At 42.4% G+C, this 26,416-nt stretch overlaps 1 protein-coding gene across 2 annotated transcripts in view; it reads left to right on the plus strand.

Moving 5' to 3' along the window:
• The first annotated feature begins 14,074 nt into the window (after positions 1 to 14,074).
• zmp:0000001167 (protein phosphatase 1 regulatory subunit 12A) overlaps positions 14,075 to 26,416 on the plus strand; it is a 188,428-nt gene continuing 176,086 nt past the window's right edge. For both annotated transcript variants that reach the window (XM_041198067.1, XM_041198068.1), the window contains exon 1: positions 14,075 to 14,424. In XM_041198067.1, the coding sequence (XP_041054001.1) occupies positions 14,158 to 14,424 (267 nt within the window). In that variant the 5' untranslated portion in view covers positions 14,075 to 14,157. The remainder of the gene's footprint in view (positions 14,425 to 26,416) is intronic.

Here is a 26,416-nt window from a genome sequence, read left to right on the forward strand (position 1 = left end):
TACTGTTATTAGTAAGAGTTCCATAACCCTTTGAATGATACTATTCATGCCTTCCTCAGTCTTTTTCTGTAAGGTATTTCTCTGGTCAGTAGGTGTAGCACCAATATACATATGTTTGAAAAGATTATTTTTATTCACTATTTCTAGTGGTATTATCTCAAGTTGAAGTTCCTGTCCTATAGTAGGTGGAATTGCTAAAATGAGATGATGAGGCAGTAATGATTTGCTAAGGTAATGCAACCCATTTTGCTCATTACAATTTCATTGATGCTCAGTGATAATCACCCTCTTTAACCTTGCTTTTTGATTCAGCCATTTACTTTTCTACTTGTCTTTCTGCCATCTACTGCATTGTCCAAACCCCCATCCCAATCAGACAGGGTGCAAAGTGGGTTTCCCACTGTGAATTCCCCAGCATTTTTGCTTCTTGGAAAAAAAGAATTGGGCAAAATGGGGAGCTTGCTTTGGAGATGAATGGTGCCTTCCAGTGCTACCTCCACACCTGAGAATACAGGCAGAGTTCATCCTATCTGTATTTCCATGGGTAGTAGAAATAGCACCCTGAAGATGATATGGGGAAAACTAATTCTTTGTTGTGAATAACATTTATGCCACAATCCTACTGGTGATCTCTTTAATATAACATCAAGCTATAGCATGAACAGACCTATATAGGTTCTAGCTTCTTGGTTTTTAGAGCTCTATAATGGGAAACTCCTGTAATTATCCCACCTTTCTACTGCCATCATGTACACTACCTTCGCTCTGTTCACCCATTCATGTAAGCTTATAAAAGCCACTTTTATTCAATGGACCAGATTTTTGCTCCCAGGTCAGGCGTGTGGAGAATTCCTGGCTCTCCAAACTCAACCTTTATAAATGTCTTCCCGGATGTTGCATTTTCAATCTTGCGGGGATTGGCTAGAATAGGAGTCAGGTGGATGACCCGGGAAGAAGTAAGGAAGCTGCTGGGTGCGGATGTGGACTGGGCAGAAGTCCTGCCTCAGTCCTCTGGCACTGTGTCCAAATTTTTTTAAAAATGAAGATTAAAACATAAAACGTCCCTCCAACCCTCACCCCACACACCCCCTCAACTACCACACACTCCGTTTGCCCCATCCATACCATCTCAAGCCCCCTACAGATCCCCCCCATGGACCCTCATATGCCACCCTATGCCTCCCTACCCACCATCTATGGTCCCTCATAACCCTTATGCCAACCCATGCCCTCTAATCATCTCCATGGCCCTTTATAGCCCCAATACCAACTTAGTGCCAACTCCTGCCAACCCATGTCCCCCACCCACCACCCCTTGCCCTTGCCCCCTTCAGGTCAACCCACCTAGTATTCACCATGGGCAAACCTCAGCAGCCATGTTGTCATAAAATAAAGTTGTGTGTCTATTGATGACATCACTGTTTAAAAAAAATTCAATGTATTGAAAATCAACATTTCTTTTCTATAACCACTTGGAGCTGTCAGTCAAACTGCTCACAGGCACCCCACTGTGATGATGTTAGTTTGTAAAATAAGCCGTTGCAGCACAAATCCTACAATGAAAGCCCTCAGGCTTATGTCAGCAGACAGAATGAAATATTCTTTTTTTGAACTACACACTTTAAAAAAAATTAAAGCCCAGCAGTGTTAAATCCCTTGACAGCTTTGACAATTCCAATGAGTTTTGATAATTCTTTGACAGATTTGACAGTTACAATGAGTTTATGGACTTTTACACATAATCATGCCTACTTTTAACAATCCCAAAGGGTGCCTTACCAATCCCAAAGGGTGCTTTACCTCTCCCAAAGGGTACCTTACCTCTCCAAATGGGTACTCTGGCTATTCAAATCAACCTACCAACTCTTACCTGGTCTACACATGCTGGGTTTCACACACCTGGCCTACCAAAATCCCACTTCAGTGGAGGCAGCTAAAGATTTAAATGGCCAGCTGTCTCCCGAAGACACGCATGTTTGACTCCATCCCTGTGCCCACAAAAATAGGAAGTGCCGTGTTTGGGGGGTGGGACTTAGGTTTTTCAGCCATTTCTGCTATTTTTCAGCATGATGAAGAGCTTCTCCGTCATGGTGAAACTCTGGGCCAAGGCTCACACTTTGCTGCACTGGGTGCGCAGCCAGGGAGCAGCCTGTAAGATACCACACAGGCCTTTTCTGTGATAGACAATGGGTGTGGGTGTGTGTGCACGCAAAGAAATTTAAAGGGACCATGCACTGAAACAAATGGGATTTGCACAACAACTAAATTTTAAAGGGAACATTGCTTCCAATCATTGCCAAGAACAATGGCTGCAAACATAAGTACGACTATTTACCCAGTGCTTAAAATCATATTCTCCCTTGTGCCAGTAGATAGAAACATTGAAATTGCGAGATGAAAAAATATCCAAGATCCATTTAGTTCATCTTCAGCTATCCTGGTAGTTGCATGATACAATGATAATGGAGTTGCTAACTAATTATGGTAATCAGTCCCTATCAATTAGTTTACAAAAGCCCCAGACATGATGTGAGGAAAACCCCAGCTGGACATTCCTTTGTTGTTATTAGTCAGGAGGCATTCTCTTGACTGCCACGTGTAGCCAATGAACAAACAGGGACTGCCAACTAGAAAGATACCTTCAATGACTGACCCTTTTCTGCATCAATTCATACAGCTTCAAATTCACACTACTTCATCACATTTAGACAGGTGTATGTGCCCAGTGGTTAGAAAATAACAACAATGAGAAATAGGAACAGGAGTAGACTATTCGGCCCCTCGAGCCTGCTCTGCCATTCAATAAGATCATGGCTGATCTTCTTGTGTTTCAATTTCCACATTCCCATCTAACCCTGATAACCTTTAGTTTCCTTGCCTAACAAAAACCTATCTAACTCTGACTTAAAAATATTCAATATCCCTGCTTCTACTGCCTTCTGAGCCAGAGAATTCCAAAGTCGCACAACCCTCAGAGAAAAAAAATTCTCCTCATCTCTGTCCTAAAAGGGCGACCCCTAATTTTAAAACAGTGCTCCCTAATTCTGGACTCACCCACAAGAGGAAACATCCTTTCCACGTTCACCTTGTCAAGGCCGTCAGGGTCTTGTATGCTTCAATCAAATCACCCCTCACTCTTCTAATCTCCAGTGGAAACAAGCCAGTCTGTCCAACCTTTCCTCATAAGACAATCCACTCATTCCAGGTATCAATCTAGTAAACCTCCTTTAAACTGCCTCTAATGCATTTACATTCCACAGCTTCTTCTCACAGTGGTCTCCTTGTTGCAAGTTTGTGATTTGGGAGGTCTTAAACATAATCTTGTATTCCTCCCATGTACCAGCTCAGTAGCCAGAGACTAGGAAGTGGCTAGCTTATGTATTCATATGTGAAGCTTCTTGGGGCTGATGTGCCTTGTTTGGTGGTGGTGCGTTAACAGTTCACTCAGGGAATTTGAGTTGCTGTGGCAACATGCAATATTGCACGCACATCGTTGTCTGGAGCTATGGATGGTGATGGCAGAGGCTGCACCATTCTTGGTGCCCTTGTTTAACATCAGCTTAACTCTAGCTTCTCCAAGAGCAGCCTGGGCCAGGGCCTTTACAGCCAAATGTGCAGGCATTATGCTTAGGTTCGCTCTGTGTTCGGGGGCTTTACTACAGATCTGTTTGAAGCTGCCAGATCCATAAAGGTACTGCAAATGCAGATAAATAAATTCCTTCACTTGCTTCACACTCTGCACCACACTTTCTGACATGGTCCCCAGTTGTGCACAGAAACTTAACCTCCTGCAAGTACTCTTCTTTTGAAAGCAGCATCCACGATGAGTGGAAAACAGGAGAACAGGCTATTAAATTCATTGAGGTTACTTAATGCCAGAAAACTGCCTGCCACTCACTGTTTTGAATTTTAACCTGACCTACTGAACAGGTGGCTAGACCATTTGTCTAAAGTCATCATTGGACCCGACTGCAATTTTTATTGGTGGCCTGAGTGAGGAAGCCACTGTGGCTTTCACACCAAGAAGAGGAAATGGTCACTCTCATTGAGTGACATAGCTCCTTATGCACATGCTCAGTAGTTATTATTAGAGTTAATCCTTTACTCTCTATCTTCCCCCAAGTCTTTATCCCCATATTATGCACACATCCTCCTACAATTTAGCTGCAAGTTTCAGGTCATAGCAGGCTTGGGTCTTGGCTTATGAAAACCATCTTTGGATGTGCTCATCCAGATGTTGGAAGGACACCTCGATTGTAACAATGATTGTGTGTTGTCACTAATACGAAATGTAATGTATACTAGATTTGTGTAGATATATGTGATTTGTGATGTTTGTGCAAGTGGTGCAGTTTGTATGGGGTTGGGCATTTTCTTTTATTCGTTCTTGGGATGTAGGCATCACTGCCAAAATCAGCATTAACTACCCATCCGAATTGCCTTTGAGAATATAAGATCATAAGAAATAGGAGCACGAGTAGGCCATTTGGCCCATCAAATCTGCCCCACCATTTGATAAGATTGTGGCTGATCTGATTGTGGCCTTAACTCCACTTTCTCACTGTCCCCCATAATCCTTAACTCCCTTTTTGATAAAAAAAACCTGTCTAACTCAGCCTTGAATATATTCAATGTCCCAGCCTCTGTTGCTCTCTGTGAAAGAGAATTGCAAAGACTAATGACCACCTGAGAGAAGAAATTCCACCTCATCTCTGTCTTAAATGGGAGACCTCTTATTTTTAAACTGTGTCCCCTGGTTCTGGATTCCCCCACTCAAGCAAACATCCTCCTAGCATTGACCTTGTCAAGTTCTCTTAGAAGTTTATGTTTCAATAAGACCACCTCTTATTCTCTTAAATTCCAATGGCTATAGGTCCAACCTGCTCAACCTTTTTTCATAAGACAACACTTTCGTCCCAGGAATCTGCCCAATGAACCTTCTCTGAACTGCTTCCAATGCAGTATATCAGTCCTTACGTAAGGAGACCAAAACTGTACATAGTTCTCCAGGCACAGTCTCACCAACATCCTTTACAGCTATAGCAAGACTTCCTTACTTTTATACGCCATCACTCTTGCAATAAAGGCTAATGTTCCATTTAACTTCCTAATTTTTGCTATACCTTAATGCTAACTTTTTGAGATTCATGTACAAGGATACTCAAATCCCTCTGTACTGCAGAATTCTGCAGTTTCTCTCCATTTAAATAAAATTCTACTTTTCTATTCTTCCTGCCAAAGTAGACAACCTCACAGTTTCCAACATTATATTTCATCTGCCAATTTTTTTCCCACTCACTTAACCTATCTGTATTCCTTTGCAATCTCTTTGTATCCTTCTCACAACTTGGTTTTCTACCTAACTTTTTATCGTCAAATTTGGCTACAATATAGCCGGTCCTTTCATCCAAGTCATTCATATAAATCATAAATAGTTGAGGTCCCAGCACTGATCCCTGTGGCACTTTCCTAGTTACTGTTTGCTAACCTGAAAATAACCCATTTATCCCAACTCTCTGTTTCCTGTTAGTTAGCCAAGCCTCTACCCATGCTAATATATCACCCCCAGTGCCATGTTGTATATGTGTAGTAACCTTTTATATGGCACCTTATTGAATGCCTTTTGAAAATCCAAATACATTACATCTACTGGTCCCCTTATTCACCCTGCTTAATACATCCTCAAAGAACGCTGATAAATTTGTTAAACGTGACTTCCCTTTCACAAAACCATATTGGCTTTGTCTGATTGTATTGCTTTTCTAAAGGTACTGCTATTACCTCTTAAGTAATGGGTTCTAGCATTTTCCCAATGACAGCGTGAGGTAATGCATTTGGGGAGGGCAAACAAAGCAAATGAATACTCAGTAAACAGGAAGTTATTGAGAGAGGTTGAGGAAGTAAGAGACCTAGGAGTGCATGCCTACAGATCCTTGAAAGTGACAGGAAAGGTGGACAAGGTGATCAAGAAAGCACATAGAATGCTTTCCTTTGTTGAGCGAGGTATTGAATACAAAAGCAGAGATGTAATGATGGAACTATATAAAATGCTGGTTAGGCCACAGTGGAATTTTGTGTACAGTTCTGATCACCACATTACCGGAAGGACATAATTGCTCTGGAGAGAGTGCAGAGGAGATTTACAAGAATGTTGCCAGGGCTTGAAAATTGCAGCTATGAGGAGAGATTGGATAGGCTAGGGTTGCTTTCCTTAGAACAGAGGAAGCAAAGGGGTAACCTAATTGAGGTATACATAATTATGAGAGGCCTAATTAGGGTAGACAGGAAAGACTTGTTTCCCCTAGCTGGGGAGTCAATTACCAGGGGGCATAGATTTAAGGTGATTGGTAGAAGGATTAGAGGGGACATGAGGAAAAACATTTTCACCCAGAGGATGGTGAGCATCTGGAATTCACTGCCAAGGTTGGCAGTTGAGGCTGAAACACTCAATTCATTTAAAAGGTACCTGGATCTGCACCTGAAGAGCTGTAACCTGCAAGACTATGGACCAGGTGCTGGAAAGTGGGATTAAAATGAGCAGTTTGTCTCTTTTTTTCTCTTTCTGGCTGGCATAGAAAAATTGGGCTGAATGGCCTCTTTCTGCATCCTAACTTTTCTATGGTTCTATGTTCGTCTAACTGGCCTATAGTTTCCTATTTTCTATCTCCCTCCTTGAACAGAGGTCTTACATTTGTGGTTTTCCTATCTGCTGGGACTTTTTCAGAATCCAGGGAGTTTTAGAAGGTTACAACCAACGCATTTACTATCTGTGCACTGTAAGGGAATATGAGTCTTTAAATTTAATTTGTATTTTTTAAGACCCTAACAGAAACTGAATTGAAAAGGGAACGGAAAGGGAAACAGAACAGGCAAACAGTTTCTAAGGAGACAAAAAAAACCTGAGGTTTGGAAACCAATACTTCTGGCAAACCGAACCTGTTTAAGTTATATAAAAGGACACAGATCAGTCCAAACTGAGCTGTATCAGTTGCTGAGTCCACTGGAGCAGTACCAGCAAGCTGAAGCAGACTGAAGAAGAAAGAGGCTAGATCCAGAAGCTGAGAATAAGTTCCTGCAGCTGTTCCTGTTACTTGCAGATAACATTTCAGATAACACCATCAGGACTGAGTTGAGGAGGTTCTGCACCCGTGTGCCATTTGTGGTGAAGGCCATTCCTGTGGAACTCAGGTTGGTTGTGTGCTACTGTCGGCTGGAGATCAGACTAGTTCCTCGAAGATCAGAGCTGAAATTCCTCATCAGGGAGCCAAAGTTTGAAGGACCTTGTGACTGAGTGTGATCACTAAAATCTGACTGGACTGCTGAGCCAATTCATAAGATTGGTCTTAGCTGTATCTGCCATTTAAAGTGCAATTTATAATTTATATTGAACCATAATCTCCCTGTTAATTCATGTTTAGCTTATGTTAATTCTGGATGTTAGAGTATAGATAGGTAGTATTTAGAGCTTACTTTTTTGACTCTTGTATAGTAATGTTTTTCTGTTTTTAACCATAGAATCTTGTGGCTTTATTCTTTTAGTAAATAACCATATCATATTTCTTATACTGAAAAAATGTTGCTGGTCCCTACTAAGATCATAACAATAGCCACTTCCTTTAAGAATCTAGGATGTAGGCCATTGGGCTCAGGGAACTTGTAGGCCTTTAGTCTGATTTTTTTCCTAGTACGTTTTCTTTAATGATGGTGCTTGATTGCTTTAAGTTCCTTACTCTCATTTGCCTCCTGATTTTCTACTATTCTTAGGATGTTTTCTGTAAAGACATATACAAAATACTTTTCAAACTCTCTGCTATTTCATTTTTTTCCATTATTAATGCCCCAGTCTTCCCCTCCAAGGGACCAACACTTATTTTAGCTGTTCTCTTCCTTTTTATATACTTGTAGAATCTTTTACTGTCTGCTGTTCTCATACTCCAATTTCTCCTCCTTTATTATCTTTTAGTCATCCTTTTCTGGTTTTCAAAATTTTTCCAATCTTCCAGGATACCACTAATCTTTGCAGCATTGTACATCGTTTCTTTCAATTGGATACCTTACTTAACTTCTTTTGTTAGCCACGGATGGGGCATCCTTCTGTTGCACCTTTCTTTCCAAATGGAGTATATCTTTGTTGAGAATTATAAAATACTTCCTTAAATGTCTGTCACTGCTTCTCTACCATCTTACCTTTTAATCTATTTTCCCATTCCACTTTAGCCAATTCTATCTTCATACCCTTGTAATTGGCTTTATTTAAGTTTACAACACTATTTTCAGATCCACATTGCTCAGCCTCAAACTGAATTTGAAATTCCATCATATTATGATCACTCTTACCTAAAGGATCCTTTACTATGACATCATTAATTAATCTTGTCTCCTTACACATTGCCAGGTCTAAAATAGCTTGCTCCCCGCTTGGCTCCAGATCATATTGTTCTAAAAAAACTATTCCAAATACACTCTATGAACTCATCCTCATGACTACTTTCGTCAATTTGATTCATCCAATCTATATTCTCCTGCTATAATATCAGTGCCTTTCTTGCAAGCCCCCATTATTTTTTGATTTACATCTATGTCCTACAGTGTAGCTATTGTCAGGGGCCTATAGATCACTCCCACCAGTGACTTCTTTCTTTTGCTATTTCTTATCTTTAACCAAACTGATTCCACATCTTGATCTTCAGAACTAAGATCATTTATCATTATTGCACTGATCTCATCCTTTATTAACAGTGTCATCATATCCTTTTCCTTTTTTCCTGTCCTTCCAAAATGTCAAATACGCTTGAATATTCAGATCCCAGCCATGATCACTTTACAACTGTATCTCAGTAATGGCTACCTTTCATACTCATTTATTTCTATTTGTTCTATCAATTCATCCGTCTTGTTATGAATGCTCTGAGCATCCAGATAAAGAGCCTTCAATTCTGGTCTTTTTACCATTTTTCACCTTATTTGCTGGTGCATACTTACGTTTGTACACTCTGTCCTTTTCTGTCATGATTTGGTTACCATTACCCGCATTGCTATTCTGCACTATTGCCTTGTCTGTTCTCTTTAACTTTCCAAATTTCCCCTCACGTGAACCCTCGCTCCAATATTCAGCTTAAAACCCTCCCTTACAGTTCTGGTTATATGATTCACAAGTTTACTGGTCCCAGTGGGGTTCAGGTGAAGCCAATCCCAAAGGAACAGCTCTGTCTTTCCCCAGTACGGATGCCAGTACCCCATGAATTGAAACCCTTTTCTCCCACAACAATCTTTGATCCAAGCATTCAACTCTTTAAGCTTATTTAGCCTATGCCAATTTGCTCATGGCTCAGTTAGTAATCCAGATATTATTTCTTTTGTGGTTCTGCTTTTTGATTTAGTCCCTAGATGCTCACATTTCCTTAGCAGAACTTCTTTCTTAGTCCTATCTATGTCATTGGTAATCACATTCACCATGACAATTGGATCCTTCCCCTCCCACTCCAACTTCCTCCAGAGCCCTGAGGAGATGACCTTGACCCTGCCACCAGGCAGACAACACAACCATCAGAATTTGTGCTCTCAGCTGCAGAGAAGTGCCTATCTTCCAAAATACACTGTCCGTATTACAACTACATTCCTTTTTACTCCACCAATTTGAATGGCCCCCTGCATCATGCTGCTGTGGTCAGTTTGCTCATCCTCCCTGCAGTCCCTGTTCTCGTACCACGAATTGCAAGAATCTCAAAGCTGTTGGACAGTTGCAAGGGCTGAGGGTCCTCTGTTGCTACCTTCTGGATCCCCATACATGCCTCCCTTGTAGTCACACGCTCCTGTCCCTGACCAAGGAGAGCATTCCATCACAACTGGATCATGTTGAGATCAAAAAAGAGGTGTTAGGAGTCTAGAAGAACATTAAGGTGGATAAGTCCCCAGGGCCAGATGGGATCTACCCCAGAGTACTGAGGGAGGCAAGGGGCCTTGACAGAAATCTTTGTATCCTCACTGGCTATGGGTGAGGTCCCAGAGGACTGGAGAATGGCCAATGTTGTTCCATTGTTTAAGAAGGGTAGCAGGGATAATCCAGGAAATTACAGGCCAGTGAGCCTTACGTCAGTGGTAGGGAAATTATTGGAGAATCTTCTTTGTGACAGGATTTACTACCATTTGGAAGCAAATGGGCATATTCGTGAGAGGCAGCATGGTTTTGTAAAGGGGGGTCATGTCTCACTAACTTGATCAAGTTTTTCAAGGAAGTGACAAAGATGATCGACGAGGGAAGGGCAGTAGATGTTATCTACATAGATTTCAGTAAGGCCTTTGACAAGGTCCCTCATGGCAGACTGGTACAGAAGGTAAAGTCGCACGGGATCAGAGGTGAGCTGACAAGATGGATACAGAATTGGCTTGGTCATAGAAGACAGAGGGTAGCAGTGGAAGGGTGTTTTTCTGAATGGAGAGCTGTGACTAGTGGTATTCCGCAGGGATTAGTGCTGGGACCTTTACTGTTTGTAATATACGTAAATGATTTGGAGGAAAATGTAACTGGGCTAATTAGTAAGTTTGCAGACGACACTAAAGTTAGAGGAGTTGCAGATAGTGAAGAGGATTGTCAACGGATACAACGGGATGTAGATCGGTTGGAGACTTGGGCAGAGAATTAGCATATGGAGTTTAAATCCGGACAAATGTGAGGTAATGCATTTTGGAAAGTCTAATACTGGTAGGAATTATACAGTAAATGACAGAACCCTTAAGTGCATCGATGGGCAGAGGGATCTGGGTGTACAGATCCACAGGTCACTGAAAGTGGCAACGCAGGTGGATAAGTCAGGAAGGCATATGGCATGCTTGCCTTCATCGGCAGAGGTAATGAGTATGAAAGCTGGGAAGTCATGCTGTAGCTGTATAGAACCATAGTTAGGCCACACTTGGAATATTGCATGCAATTCTGGTCGCCACATTACCAGAAGGATATGGAGGCATTGGAGATGGTGCAGAGGAGGTTTACCAGGATGCTGCCTAGTCTGGAGGTTATTAGCTTTGAGGAGAGTTTGGAGAAATTCAGATTGGTCTCACTAGAGCGACGGAGATTGAGGGGCGACTTGATAGAAGTTTACAAAATTTTGAGTGGCATGGACAGAGTAGATAGAAGCTTTTTCCCAGGGTGGAAGAGTCAATTACTAGGGGACATAGATTTAAGGTGAGAGGAGAAAACTTTAGAGGAGATGTGTGGGGCAAGTTTTTTACACAGAGGGTAGTGAGTGTCTGGAATTCGCTGCCAGAGGAGGTACCAGAGTGGAAGCAGGTATCATAGTGATATTTAACAGGCAGCTTGACAAATACATGAATAGGATGGGAATGGAGGGATACGGACACTGGAAGTGCAAAATATTTTAGTTTGACAGGCAATATGATCGGCGCAGGCTTGGAGGGCCGAAGGGCATGTTCCTGTGCTGTACTTTTCTTTGTTCTTTATTCCTGACTTGTACCTTAGAGTTGCTGGACAGAATTGGTGAGTTAAGAGGTGAGTTACTCAATGCAAAATTCCCAGCCTCTGATCTGCTCTTGTTGCTACAGTATTTATGAGACTAGTTGGGTTGAGTTTCTGGTCAATGGTAACCCTCAGGATGTTGATGGTGGAGTATTCAGTGTTGGTGTTGAATGTGAAGGGGAGGCGACTAGACTCTGTCTTGTTGGAGATGATCATTCATTACCTGGCACATGTGTGACATGAAAGTTGCTTCTCACATATCAGCCCAAGCCTGAATATTGTCTAGGGCTTGATTCATGTGGGCATGGGTGGCTTCATTATTTGTGCGGTTGCAATCATCAGTGAATATCCCACTTCTGACCTTATCATGGAGGGAGATTCCTTGATGAAGCATCAGAAGATGGTTAGGCTGAGGACACTGTCCTGAGGACCTTCATTAGTGATTCCTGGAGCTGAGACGACTGGCCTGCAGTGATCACTCCAATTATTCTTTATGCTAGGTATGACTCCAGCAATTGTTATTGCTGAGTAAGTACTTTTTGAGAGCACAGTTGAAGAGATCTTCCATCACTTTGCTGATGATTGAGAGTAGGTTCATAGTAATTGGTAGATTGGATTTGTCCTGCATTTTGTGGATCCCACAACCATCTTCCTTTGTGCTACATATGACTCCAGCCAGTATGGAATTTACCCCTGATTCCCAATGACTTCACTTTTGCTGGGTTCTTTGAATTTACAGCCATCAAATGCTGTCTTGATGTCAAGAGCAGTCACTCTCATTTTACCTCTAGAATTCCACTCATTTGTCTATGTTTGGACCAAGGTTGTAATGCGGTCTGGAGGTGAGTGTTCCTGCAGGGACCAAAACTGAGCATTGGTAATTGGGTTATTGGTGAGTAAGTGCTGCTTGATAACACTTTCCATTACTTTGCTAATGATTGAGTAATGACCAATCAAGCAGTAATTGGCCAAATTGGAGTTGTCCTGCTTTTTGTGGATAGGACATATTATTGAAAATTGCCCAGGTTATCAGGTAGATGCTGGCATTACAGCTTGGTGAGGGACATGGCTAGTTCTGCAGCATGTCTCAGCATAGCAGGAATGTTGTCGGGACACATCGTGTACTCAACCTTTCCTTGATATTACTTGGAATGAATTGAATTGAATATTAATGCACCTTATACTGATTGTGTTATGCTTTAAAGGATTGCATGCATTAACTGAAATTTGTGAGCCCCAGTAAAATTGAAGTCAATGGGAATCAGGGGAAAACTCTCCACTGGTTGGAGTAATACCTAGCACAAAAGAAGATAGTTGTGGTTGTTGGAGGTCAGTCATCTTAGCCCCAGGACACTGGTGCAAGAGTTCTTCAGGGAGTGTCCTTGGCCCAACCATCTTCAGCTGCTTCATCAATGACCTTCCCTCCAACATAAGCCCAGAAGTTATTCACTGATGATTGCATGATATTCAGTACCATTTGCAACTCCTCAAATACTGAAACAGTCCATGCTCAAATGCAAAAAGAGGTGGACAACATTCAGGCTCAGGCTTATAAGTGGCAATGCTTGTGCCATACAAGTGGCAGGCAATGACTGTATCCAATAAGACAGAATTATAACCATTCTCCCTTGGATGTTCAATAGCATTACCATTTATTGAAACCCCGATCATCAACATCCTGGGGGTTACTATTGACCAGAGACTGAACTGCACCAACTGCATAAATACTATGGCTACAAGAGCAGGTCAGAGGCTAGGAATCCTGTGGTGAGTCGCTCAGGTCCTGATTTCCCAAAACCTGTCCTCCAACTATAAGGCACAAGGAGAATACTCACTTGACTGGATGAGTCCAGCTCCAACACTCAAGAAGCTCGACACTATCCAGGACAAAGCAGCCTGCTAGATCGGTAACCCATCTAGCAACTTAACCTCCACCACTGATGCACAATAACTGCATCATCTACAAGATGCAATGCAGAACTCACCAAGCCGACTTTGACAGCATCTTCCAAATCTGTGACCTCTACCACCTACAAGGACAGAAGATGCATGGGAAACCACCACCTGCAAGTTCCCGTCTAAAATCACACACCATCCTGACTGGGATATATATCGGTATTCCTTCACCGTCGCTGGGTCAAAGTCCTGGAACTGTGTCCCTGTGGGTGTACCGACATCACATAAACTGCAGTAGTAAAAGAAGGCAGCTCATCACCACCTTCTCAAGGGCAATGAGGGATGGGGAATAAAGCTGGCTCGGCCAGCAATACCTACATCCCATGCATTTAAAAAAAATAAAATATAGGGAACGGTATTGGTGGTGTAGGGCTATTTTGGATTATTTGTGTTGTCTATAATTTTATATGTGTTTGGACATTGTTTGGTTATACGGAGTTGGGCGCACTGGTTATAATTCGTACTAAATGTGGATGTTGTGGGGTTGGGTCGGTATATTTTACCTGATCCCTGAGTGTGGGGAAGGATTGGGGGGAGAGTAGCTGTAATGTATAAGGGATATGACTAGATGGCGCAGGGTATGTTGCCTGTAATGTATAGTGTGCGCGGATGGTGTAGGATTGGCTCCACTGGCTGTAATGTATACAGAGGGTGTGTAGATGGCGCAGGGCTGTGTGGCGGAGGCTGAGGCTGGGATTTCGGGCACTCCCGGTTGAGTGCAGTGGAAGATGGCGGCTGAGGATCGGGAGAGGGATCAGGCCCGCAGTGATAACGCTAAACACAAGAGGAAGGAGCAGCTGAAGCGCTGGCTGGGTTCGGAGACGGATCGGGAGTCGGAGCGGCCCCGGACCAAGCAGCTCCGAGTGAAGTTCGCCGAGGGAGCCGTGTTCCTGGCTGCCTGTTCGAGCGGGGACCCGGACGAGGTGGAGAAGCTGCTGCTGAAAGGAGCTGACATCAATTATACTAATGTGGACGGACTGACCGCTCTGCACCAGGTAAGGGACAAGGAACTGGCCGGAGTCATCCCGCCCGCCCAGACCCCCAGCCCCGGGGACAGAGCGGGAACCCACTCCCCAACTTCTCAACTCTCACCCTGGGGGAAGCTCCGGGACTGAGCGCTTCCAACCCCCGGAGCCGGGGGCTCATTCACAACCTTCGGGGAATTATAAAATCAAAGAGAAAGGACCAATGGAATAAATGGCTGAAGAGTTATTGAGATCGTCTCAAAAGGAAATGGGCCGGCGACAACTTTCTCCAGGGTTGTTTCAGTGCGCTTTTTTACAAAGAAGCTGGGTCTGAGTCTGGCTGTTGCTTCATGATCGCAGTTCTAGGTTTTGGTCCGGTTCCGGCTCCTGGGTCTTGGTTTTGGTTCAGGATCTGGATCCTGGGTTGAGCTGCTCTGCTCTCCGCTCCGGACGATGCGCGGCGCGGTGCCTGCACCGTGTGCTTTCTCTGCTTGTGGTGCAGCCCGGGCCGGAATCACCGAATGATTTGGAGCTGAGTCTGGGAATGGAAAATGTCCTTTTTAAAAAGCCTGATCCACATCCAGAGCCCGAGTGATGTGAGCATTAGGGGAGTGGGCCAGAGCTGCTGTCGCGTTACCCTCTCTGTCTCTTTGCTGAGCTTCGAAATCTCCCCTGGATCATTTGGGTTAACAAGAAAGCTCCAGGCAAATAAAAGCAGACGCCACTAGAAAGAGGCAGCCAGCAGGTGATTCAGGATAAGCTTTAGAGTAAGATCCTTGGTCTGACTCCTGTCAGTGTCCTGTAACTGGCGGTTCCTCAGATTTATTGGCGTTAATCTTAGTGGAGATCAGCATTTCTGGCATTGTCACCATAGAAGCTGACAGTACAGAAGGAGCCCAGTCAGCCCATAATGTATGTGCCAACTCCTTGCAACCCCAAAACTAATCTTCCCCCCCTCCACTTTCTGCTGTGTATTACCATTTGCCTCAACTATTTATACAGTTATTTTTTAAAAGATGCAATATTCTCTGCGTAAAACTACTCCCTATGGCGAAGTGTTTGCTGTTCCAGCAATCATCCGCAAATAAATTTTTCTTAAAAATAAAGGATGGCTTGAAAAAATAGAAGTGTTTTTGTTAGAACAGAGACGATTAACGTTGATTTGATAATGATCTTTTAAAATAATGGCGCAGTAGGACAAAGTGAGTACAAAGAGGTGGACTTCTAAGCAATTGAGGGGAGAGGTATTCAAGAGTATGGTTTTCAGGTTATAGGCTGCCAACCTGAAAACGAACTGGTTATTTTGACTCCGTTATTTTGACAATTGATCGATACTCTATCCATGTTAATACATTATCTCATCCCCCAATCTCGTGAGTCCTAATTTCCTGTACCTTAACCAATACTAATTTATGCTAATATAATACCCCATCCCATGAGCCCTAATCTTCGGCAATAACCTTTTACGTGGCATCTTGTCAATTTTTTTTTTGAAAATCCAAACACATTACTGGTTCCCCCTTATCTACCCTCCAAGCACAACCTCAAAAGAATCCTAAACTGATTTGTCAAAAATTATTTTCCTTTCATAAATCCATGTTGACTCTGTCCAATTGTTATGATTTTTTGAAGTGTCCCCTTACTATATCCCTAACGATAGATACTAGCATTTTCTCTACTACAGCAAAATGTTTATTATCCAGCATGTGTGGGAAATGGGTGATGCCAGTTAATCAGAAGTGCCAGTTACCAATGGAATACAGCACAATACTTGTAGCATGAAATAATACGCAAATATTCAGGAAGTAAAGAATAGTTGTTTTTACTTCTAATCCTCAACAGCATATTAAAAAAATTAAAATATAAAATAATACAGTATACAGGCATGGATTCTGGATGACTTTGTAATTGCTTCCGGTTGGTAAAATTATGATTGGTATTAAGGAAACAACAGATATTCCGGCTAGTAGAGAATTCAGGTTGGTAGAGTGCCTCAAAACACACAATTTTCTGATGTCAGTTAATTAGTCTATAGTTACCTCTTTTTCCTCTCTACCTCATTTTTTGAATAGCAATGGCCACAGCTCCTACTTGGTGCTGCTGGGACCACAGAGCTGCCAGCCACCCTATTGGCTGGCAGCTCTTTGAGACAGGACTTCCTGTCCCTGAGGGGTGGGAATCCTACCTCCAGCTTATTAATTGACTGTTAAATGATAGCGGGATAGCCGTTCAACTTTTGGGCAGACTTCCCACTGATTTTTAAGCCAGGGAGGTGGGGGCGAGTTGGAGGCAATGGCGCCCTGTAAAATCCAGCCCCAGGTCTCTGTAATGTCTGTTACATCAAGTTGTCTATATCTGTTTCAGATCTATATCTGTGCTATTAATTCATTTATTTTGTCATTGTGAATTATTTGGATTTAGTGCCTTTAACTTTTTTCATTTTTTCCTGATGTCACCTTAGTGTCTAATGCTCTATTATCTTTGTTAACACTCTTGACTTTCCTGACCCACTACTTATTTTAATTCAAATGACTGCTCAGCTCCTCAGCCTTGACATTTTTCTTGCTGCTTTTGAATTTGCCCTTTCCTGAATTCTCCATCCCACCCGCTTCATTTGTTTAAAGCCCTATCTACTGCCCTAATTATTCAATTTGCCAGAACGCTGGTCCTCACCTGGTTTAGGTGGTAACTGTCCAACAGAACAGTTTCCTCTTTTCCCAATCCTAATGCTAGTACTGCATGAATTGAGATCCCTGCCTCCCACTCAACACTTCCAGCCATGCACTTAACCTTCTAATCTGTTTATCCCAATACCAATCTGCACATGGCTCAGCTAACAATCCAGCGAGATTATTACCTGTGTTTGAATTTCAATCCTAGCACCTCAGATTCCTTCAGAGCTTCATTTGTAATTCTACCCATGTTGTTAATTCCTCCAAGGACCATGATAACTGGATCCTCCCCATCCACTCCAAGTCCTTCTTCAGCCATGAAGCGATGCCCTTAACTCTGGTACCGTAACCTTCTGAATTCCTGGTCATGGCTGCCTGATTATAATGTCCCCTAACACCACCAGATACCTTTTCACTCCCCTTACTCTAATAGCTTTTATACCATTGGTGCTGTGATTAGTTTGCTCATCCACCATGCAGACTTTGCTCTCATCCACACAGGCAGCATGTACCTCATAACTGTTGGGTAGGAGCAAAGGCTCCTCCAGCACTGCACACCGGGTCCCCTTACCTGCCTGACTCGTCTCATCTTCCTGTCCATGAGCACTAACCGGACCTGTACCACTACCTATCCTAAGGGGTGTAACTACCTCATGGATCAAAGTATTGAGGAAACACTTTTCCTCTTCCCTGATGCCTGCACTGACTGCACCTTGGATTCCAGCTCAAAAATTGAGCTGAAGCTATTGGAGATGCAGCAACTTAATGTGAATGCAGTTGCCTGAGATCACTATGCTCCACAAAGCCTCCACATGCTGCAGTTGTGGCACACCACGTCCACTGCCATCCCTGTCTAACTTTATTTAATTAATTAAACTTTATGAATTTAATCAGCGTAGTTTATTTTTTAGATTTTTAACTAATTGCTTATTGTGATTTGTTATAGGTGGACTAAATTAAGCATTTAATTGTAATTTACCCCTTCTTGTATCGTGATGCTGCTTTTTGATTTTCTTTTTCTCTTGTTCCACTTACAGACCCATAGCTGCTCAGGGCTCCTTTTTTAATTCAAGTATAGGTAATAAGATGTAATTGTATGTGACCTACACACCTAGGTCCAGGTCTCTCCGCTAGCTAAGCGGTCAGAAATAGACCATGAGGGCACTATTTGATTTTTGCAGCTTTATCTCTTACTGTGTGAAAGTGAAGCTTGACTTACTGAAGGTTGCACCATGATTAGTGAATTTAGGTCAATGATGTCTTAATTTAAACTCTACACTGACTTCAAAATTAATTCTTTTCAGTGTGCTGAGATTTTTTCTCATTTTTATTTTTGGTAGGTAAATTGAATTCAGGTCTAGTTTTGGGGAATTTGGTTTAGGGCCCAATGAGAGTGTGTGCTGCTAAATGGGTTCAACAGTCCTAGAATGATACAGCACACATGCAGACCTTTCAGCCCATTACGCTGCCGACAGTTCTTTTGAAAGAGATTTGTCCCAATCCCCTGCTCTTTCCCCATAGAGCGCCAATTTTTTCTCCTTCAAATATTTATCCAATTCCTTTTTGAAAGTTATTTTTGAATCTGCTTCCAACAGCCTTTCTGGCAGTACGCCCCAGATCACAACTCACTGCCTTTACAAAAAAAAAGTTATCTTGTACCGCCTCTGGTTCTTTTGCCAATTACCTTAAATCAGTGTCCACTGACCCTTCTGCCACTGGAAACTGTTTCTCCACAATCAAAATCCCTTATAATTTTGAACACCTATCAAATCTCCCTTCAACTTCTTCTGCTGTAAGGAGAACAAAAAACAAAGAAAAGTACAGCACAGGAACAGGCTCTTCGGCCTTCCAAGCCTGCGCCGATCATATTGCCCGTCAACTAAAACTGTTATCTCATCTCAACTTCTCCAGTCTTTCCACATAACTGAAGTCTCACAAGCCCTGGGACCATCCATGTAAATCTTATGTACTCTCTCCAAGGCCTTAATATCCTTTCTGAAGTGTGGTGCCCAGAATTGGTTGCAATGCTACAGCTGGGGTTTAACCAGGTTTTTTTATGTATAAAGGTCGAGCATAACTTCCCTTGCTTTTATAATGTATATCATTTTAATAAAGAATTTTAACATTCCAGTCCCACCAAACCCAAATTTGGGTCTGTAGTGACCATGTTGAATGGTGTGTTCTATGCTGGTTTAGGGGACATTATGCTTGTAACAGTGCAAGCAACAGTAGATATATGTCATAAAAAATGTGGAAGGTTGCACATTGACCCTAAGTCAGGAGTGCAGCATGTAATAAAAGGAGCCTAAATGCACAAAATATCCAAGGCAAAAATGTGCAGCTTGTTTTTCAAATTGATCTGTATCTGGTAAGCTCTGTAAAAGGCAGTGTACCTATCGTCATGTTTCTGCAGCTGGATTTGGAGCTGTGATGATAATCAGCTACCCTTTCCACCTCTTTCTCCTTTTCCCGTTTCCTGGAGAAAGTAAACTACTTAACTTGTATGGTTTACTGTATGGAGACAGGTATTTGAGAGCTATTGTTGGAGAGAGCATGATAAGACACAGGGTTATTGTGGGTTCATAAGGTTATAGTGTGATGGGTCACGGGGTTATTGCAAGGTCAGTGTGACAGGTCACGGGGTTATTGCGGAGTCAGTGTGATGGGTCATGGGGTTATTGCAGGGTCAGTGTGACAGTTCACGGGGTTATTGCGGAGTCAGTGTGACAGGTCATGAGGTTATTGCGGAGTTAGTGTGATGAGTCACGGGTTATTGCGGGGTCAGTGTGACAGATCACGGGGTTATTGTGGGGTCAGTGTGACAAGTCATGGGGTTATTACGGAGTCAGTGTGACGGGTCACGAGGTTATTGCGGAGTCAGTGTGACGGGTCACGGGGTTATTGTGAGGTCAGTGTGTTGGGTCACGGGGTTATTGCGGGGTCAGTTGTGACGGGTCATGGGGTTATTGCGGAGTCAGTGTGACGGGTCATGGGGTTATTGCGGAGTCAGTGTGACGGGTCATGGGGTTATTGCGGAGTCAGTGTGACGGGTCACGGGGTTATTGTGGAGTCAGTGTGACGGATCATGGGGTTATTGCAGGGTCAGTGTGACAGGTCACGGGGTTATTGTGAGGTTAGTATGTTGGGTCATGGGGTTATTGCGGGGTCAGTGTGACGGGTCACGGGGTTATTGCAGGGTCAGTGTGTTGGGACATGTCGTTCCTGTAGAGTCAGCATGTTGGGTCGTGGGGGTTTTGTGAGGTCAGTGTGTCAGGCCACGGGGTTATTGTATTGGGATGCTGAGTGCTATTGTATGGACATATTTTCTTGCATTCTTTGTGATCTTGTATACTTACCGTAATGGAACGATAAGAATATATTTTTTTTAATAAAAACGATTCTTTTAAAAAAATTAAAAACAAATCTTTTTGCTTGTATTGTGACTGGTGGATCTGTCTGCTTGACCACCTAAAGGTGCCAATAATGCCATCACACAAATTTCCTTTGTTTTCCCTTCCTTTTCCCCACCTCCTGTTTTTCCCCCTTTTATCCCTGAAGGTGATGAATCCTGCTGAAGTGGGGTTACCATGATTTTAGATATTGTAGGTCAGTAGCCTTATTCATTCTTCATGAGTGAGCTTTTAGACTGCAGGAATTGTCATTGATATGTTAGGAAACCTGGCTGTCTTTCTACCCATGCCTGCCCTTCAACCACCCACCCCCCACACATCAGTGATACTGAGGCCAATTGTGTTACCTCTACCTGACTGAAAATGATGCAGTTGAGGGAGTAGCAATAAAACCTGAGGTTTTCCAACCCTGAGAGTCACATACTCACTGCCTTAACCAGCTGACCTGTTAGTGGAACCTCCAATGGAAATGTTCCACTGGGTCAGCTGTCTCCCTTGGCCATTTACATTGGGTCGCCATTCTCCATCTTAGTACTTTGTGTTGGGGAGTGAGATTGGAATTTTCAAATTATGTTTGGACGGAGGCTAAATATTGTTTGGTTTTGTAAACTCAGCAGGGATTGGATAAGCTCTGAATGGCCAGGCGATGATGGGGAGGCTGCATTGGTGGTTACTGAAGTGTTCAGAGTTTTTTTTCTTGGAAATAAGATAATCAAAGAACACTTTCTGGCTCCAGGAGGATGAACAGCCATTTGTGTTTTGAACATTAGGATTGTTAACTAACCTTCACCTTCCTAATGATACTGCTCAACTGAGTGTCTCCTGAATCTCAGGGTTAGCCTTGCTGGATGTTTCCAGAGTGCTTTGATTTTCCTCAAAATTGACATTATCCTAGCTTTGACATGAGCTCATCCACTGTATACTTTGTTGCATTTGTGTGTTATGATTTTATTTCTGTTTTGTGTGTGACCCTACACCATTGGGTATCTTCAAAGCACAGGTTGATGGGAGAGCTGTGCTGCGAGAGCGTTGAGCTCAAATATGAACCTCATTGATTTTTAGCCTCAGTCTCAGGTGGTAGTGTTTCAAAAACATGTCTCGTGGTCCTGACACACCTCCAGACTTCGATCCATAGTGATTATTCTTATTTGGTGAACTTAACTGAATGCTCTAAATATATGTGACAGTTGTGGAACCATAGTATGAGTTATTCAGATCTTGCTAGTAACTCTAGAGTATGTTTATAATGAAATCGAAGATTTGTGAGTCAGTGAGGAAAAAATTGCTTCACAGGCTGCTTAAGGTAGGTGGAGCTCTCTCTTTTTCATTGCCAGCATGAATTCTGAAACAGTGTTGTGATGGTTCTGAGATGTTTTTAGATTTTTAAAATGGGCCAGAGGTTCTACTTCCCTTCTCTCTCACTTTCTCTGTCTCTCTCACTTCCTCTCATTTACCTTTCTCCCCTCTTCCCTGGCCCTCCCTTGCTCCCCTCTTGTCGTGCGCTTACTTTGGTGTGCAGGAGCCTTTCTTGGCCTTTGTGCTCTCTCTCGATCACAAGCGAGCTCATTCTTTCATTGGATGCCTTTCCTAGATTTTGATTAATGACACTGTGCTGATGCAGTGCTATTGGCCTAAATCCAAATGAAATAACCAGTGAAATAACATGGTCCAACCAGTTTGTTATATTTTTCTGTATAGCTAAAGTGAATCTTTCCTGTTTCATTGCTTCAGTCAACAGATCTGATTTTGCTGTTCATTTTTACAGGGAGTACCATTTCCAAATTGAGTTGCTTGTTTCATTCTTTTCAGTTCATCTTCCACTTTAGGAAGTAGTAGGAATGGAATTAGTGAGATGAATTAGCATTGTTTTAAATACAGTTTTAATAGGTTCACACATCAACAACCCAATATCGCATAAACTTTGAGTTATCAGCCTAGCTCCCTAACCACTGTACCATCATACTCTACGTACACTTTCCGGTTCAGTGAGACTCTCTACTTCTGAGGATTATTACATTTTTAAAATTCCCTGTACCAATCATAATTTTTGAGCAACTGCCCCTTGTTAATTCCTTTCTCTGACCAGCCGCCTGGCATTTTGCCAGGTCTGAATGTCACATCATTTGAATGGTTTGCTCGAGTACGGGATCTGACCTCAATTGCAGCATTTGTGACTGCTCTTTGTCAGCAGTGCCATTTACTATTCTGTGCTGAAATTTCTCAACAGTTAGCCAAATGTAGCATTCGACCTTTTTATAGAGACTTCAGACAAATGATTCCACAGTTTCTGTTCTGTGCTGAGGTCGGGAGGGCACAGAGGAGAGGCATTTGAGGAAGAAGAGCTGTCTTTTCATAAATCAATTTGTGTACTGGAATGAAGTATACAGCTCATATTTTAGCATCTGTGTTCATTTGGATTTTTTCTGATTTTTCAACTGAAGTATGTAAGAAAGAATGAGTTTGCATTTATATGGTGCTTTTCACAAACTCAACCACAAAAGCTTTACAGCCAATGAAGCATTTTTGAAGTGAAATCATTGTTTTAATATAGGAAATGTGGCAGCCTATTTGGACACACAAGTTCTCACAAACAGAATTGCAATAATGAACAGCTCATCTGTTTTACTAATGTTGATTGAGAGATAAATATTGGCGAGGACACTTGGGGGGACTTGCTTCCTCTTCTTTGAAATAGTGCCCTGGGATCTTTTGCATCCACTTGAATGGACAGGCAGGGTCTTAGATGTAACGTCCCAACTGAAAGACAATGTCACCAGCAATGCAATGTCCCCCCTCAATATTGCACTGGAGTGTCAGCCTAGATTTTAACTTTAGATTTTTCAGTGGAACTTTTTTTAAAGTGCTCCGTTTCTTGCTCCATTACCAGAAACATGTGTTCTGTTTAAATGTCATCATCTTTGTGAAGCTTTGATGCAGCCCTGAAAGGTGAAAATCTTCCTTTCCTTACTAAGCATAGTGAGAATTGGCAGAAGTTCAGACTTGATGATAGATGGTTGCGCCGGGAAATTCGGTCCACAGATGCGACACAGTTTACTTCACTTCTGACGCCAGATCATTACAGTTCGGCTGAGGCTTGTCTAAGTTTTTAAACAGATTAATTTATAAGAAGAAAATAAAGAGAGTTTGCATTTACTTTTGCAGCATACAGTCTGGCAGACAATCTAGCCACTTCTTGAGTAAATGGTAGACATTCCAATGTCAGTCACCTGACCCTGTCTTAAAGAGGAAATGTCAGTGTAGTATTTGACTATAACTTGTCGAAAGTGGTGTTCGTTAGACTCAAAAGGAAAGGGATCTTTCATCTATGTTTTGGAGTCAAAATTATGTTTCATGAGCCAAAATGAAGTAGGGAGGGGCTTCCTGTGATTGACAGAGATTGTGTGAGATCTGCAGGAGCAAGACATTTGCGTAGTAACAGTCATCAAAGCTCAACCCATTAATTGAAGTTCCAGCCAAGTACTCCAAATTAATCCTTGGGCTCTCCCAGAAAAAAAAAAACAACTCTTTCATGGGGTTTCAAGTATGAATAAGAATGTTATTTAGAATTATTATTTTATGTTACAAAAGTTGTTTCAAATTCTAAGCTTTAACGTGGGAGTGGAAAAGAAAATTCAAAATGGTGGCTCAAGCAAGCTAAACAGAATTTTTGGGGTGAATTGATTGATCACTTATTGGCAATTTGGGATTGACAAATTTTCTTAAAGAAAAGGATTGATTTAATTGCGCCACTGTCACTTATTCATTCCTCTCTCCTGAGCAAATCTAATTACTTTAGCATTGATCATATTTATCAGTTGGATATTTGCTGGTTAAGCTGAAAAGTTGTTCTTTCAGCCAATCATTAATTCTTTTCTGAGAGGTCTAGCCTTTTCAAGTGAATGGTGTGCTGCAATTGATGCTTGACTTGTCAAGATACTAATATAGATAGAAGATATAGCTCTTGTGTGTAACTTTACAGGGATGAGACCACACCTTAGGGAGACAGAAGGGACTGGTACTCATGACTTTATAAAAAGGTTGAGAGGTGACCTGAGAGATGTTTTCAAAATTATGGAAGGGTTTCATAGGGAAGATGAAGAGATGATGTTTCATTGGGGAAGTTCATATAATGATGACCCCTGTATAAGATACTGACTAAAAAATCCAATATAAAATTCATGAGAAGTAATGAGAGAGTGATGAAAAATTGGAATTCACTACCACATGGATTAGTTGAGATGATTGATCTACTTGATCTCGTTCTCACTAGTCTAGCAGTCGCAGATTCATCTGTCACTCAGTATTGGTAGGAGTGAAAACTGCATAGTCTTCACGGAGACATAATCCTGTTTTCAAACTGAGGACAACATCCATGCTTTTTATTTATTTTTTCATGGGATGTGTGCATTGCTGGCGAGGCTAATGCTTATTGCCCATTCTGAATGGCCCTTGAGAAGGTGGTGGTGAGCTGCCTTCTTGAACTGCTGCAATCCATTTGGTGTAGGTACACCCATGGTGCTGTTAGGAAGGGAGTTCCAGGATTTAGATCCAACAATAATGAAGGAACAACGATATATTTCCACTAGGACAAGGAAACCTCCTGCTGATTATCATCTACCAGCATCCCTCAGCTGATTATTACCTACTGCCATCCCTCAGCTGATAAATCAGTACTCCTCCATGTGGAGTACCACTTTGAAGAAGCACTGAAGGTAGCCAGGTCAAAAAAGTGTGTCACTACCATGAGTGGTTTCACTACTGACGGAGCTGGCTGACTCCTGAAGGACTAACCTGCCAGATTTGGTCTGCAAAAGGTAGTGAGAAAATCAGTATGAGGGAAAAATCGTACTTGACCTCTTCCTCACCAAGCAGATGCATTACAGAATTGGTAGGAGTGACTACCGCACAGTTCTTGTGGAGGCAAAGTCTTTCGTATTAAGGACACCCTCCATTGTGTTGTGTAGTACTACCACAGTGCTAAATGGGATAAGATGTAGATTTTGTGGGCCAAGAGCAGCAGCAAAATTGTATTCTACCACAATCTATAAACTCTTGCTCAGCAGATCTCTCAGTATACAATTGCCATCAAGCCTGGGATCAATCCTGGTTCAATGAGGAGTGCAGGAAGGCATGCCAGGAGCAGCACTGGGCATGTCTAAAAATGAGGTGCCAACTGGGTGAAGCTATAACACAAGACCACATGCATGCCAAACAGCAGAAACAGCACACTGTTCCAACCTAAGCAATCCCATCATCAGCAGATCAGATCAAAGCTCTGCAGTCCTGCCACATCCAGCCATGAATTGTGGTGGAGGATTAAACAACTTACTGGAGGAGGAGGTTCCACAAATATCCCCATCCTCAATGAAGGGGGACCCCAGCACATCAGCGCAAAAGATAAGGCTGAAGCATTTGCAACCATCTTCAGCCAGAAGTGTCAAGTGGATAATCCACCCCATCCCCTCCTGAGGTCCCCAGCATTAGAGATGCTAGCCTTCAGCCAATTCGATTTGCTCAGCCTAATGCCAAGAAACTACTGTAGGCACTGGATAATGCAATGACAATGGGGCCTGACAGCATTCTGGTTGTAGTACTTGAAGACTTGTGCTTCATTACTACCTGCACCCTTCAGAACTAGCTGAGCTCTTTGAGTACAGCTTTAACACAGGCACCTGCCCGATAAAGTGGAAAATTGACCTCTCTGGCTAGAGGTAAGAAATGGGAAAGGTGTAATAATATTGGTGTAGTATATAGACCACTAACTAGTGCAAGGGATGTGTGGAGGAACAAATTTGCAAAGAAATTACAGAGAGATGCAAGAGTTATAGAGCAATCATAATGGGGGACTTCAATTAGCTAAATATAAACTGGGATAAGAATAGTACAGAAGGACAAGAGGACGAGTGTTCCTGGAATGTGTTCAAGATAATTTTCTACAAC

Source organism: Carcharodon carcharias, chromosome 10, assembly GCF_017639515.1.
Source record: "Carcharodon carcharias isolate sCarCar2 chromosome 10, sCarCar2.pri, whole genome shotgun sequence".
Taxonomy (NCBI): Eukaryota; Metazoa; Chordata; class Chondrichthyes; order Lamniformes; family Lamnidae; genus Carcharodon; species Carcharodon carcharias.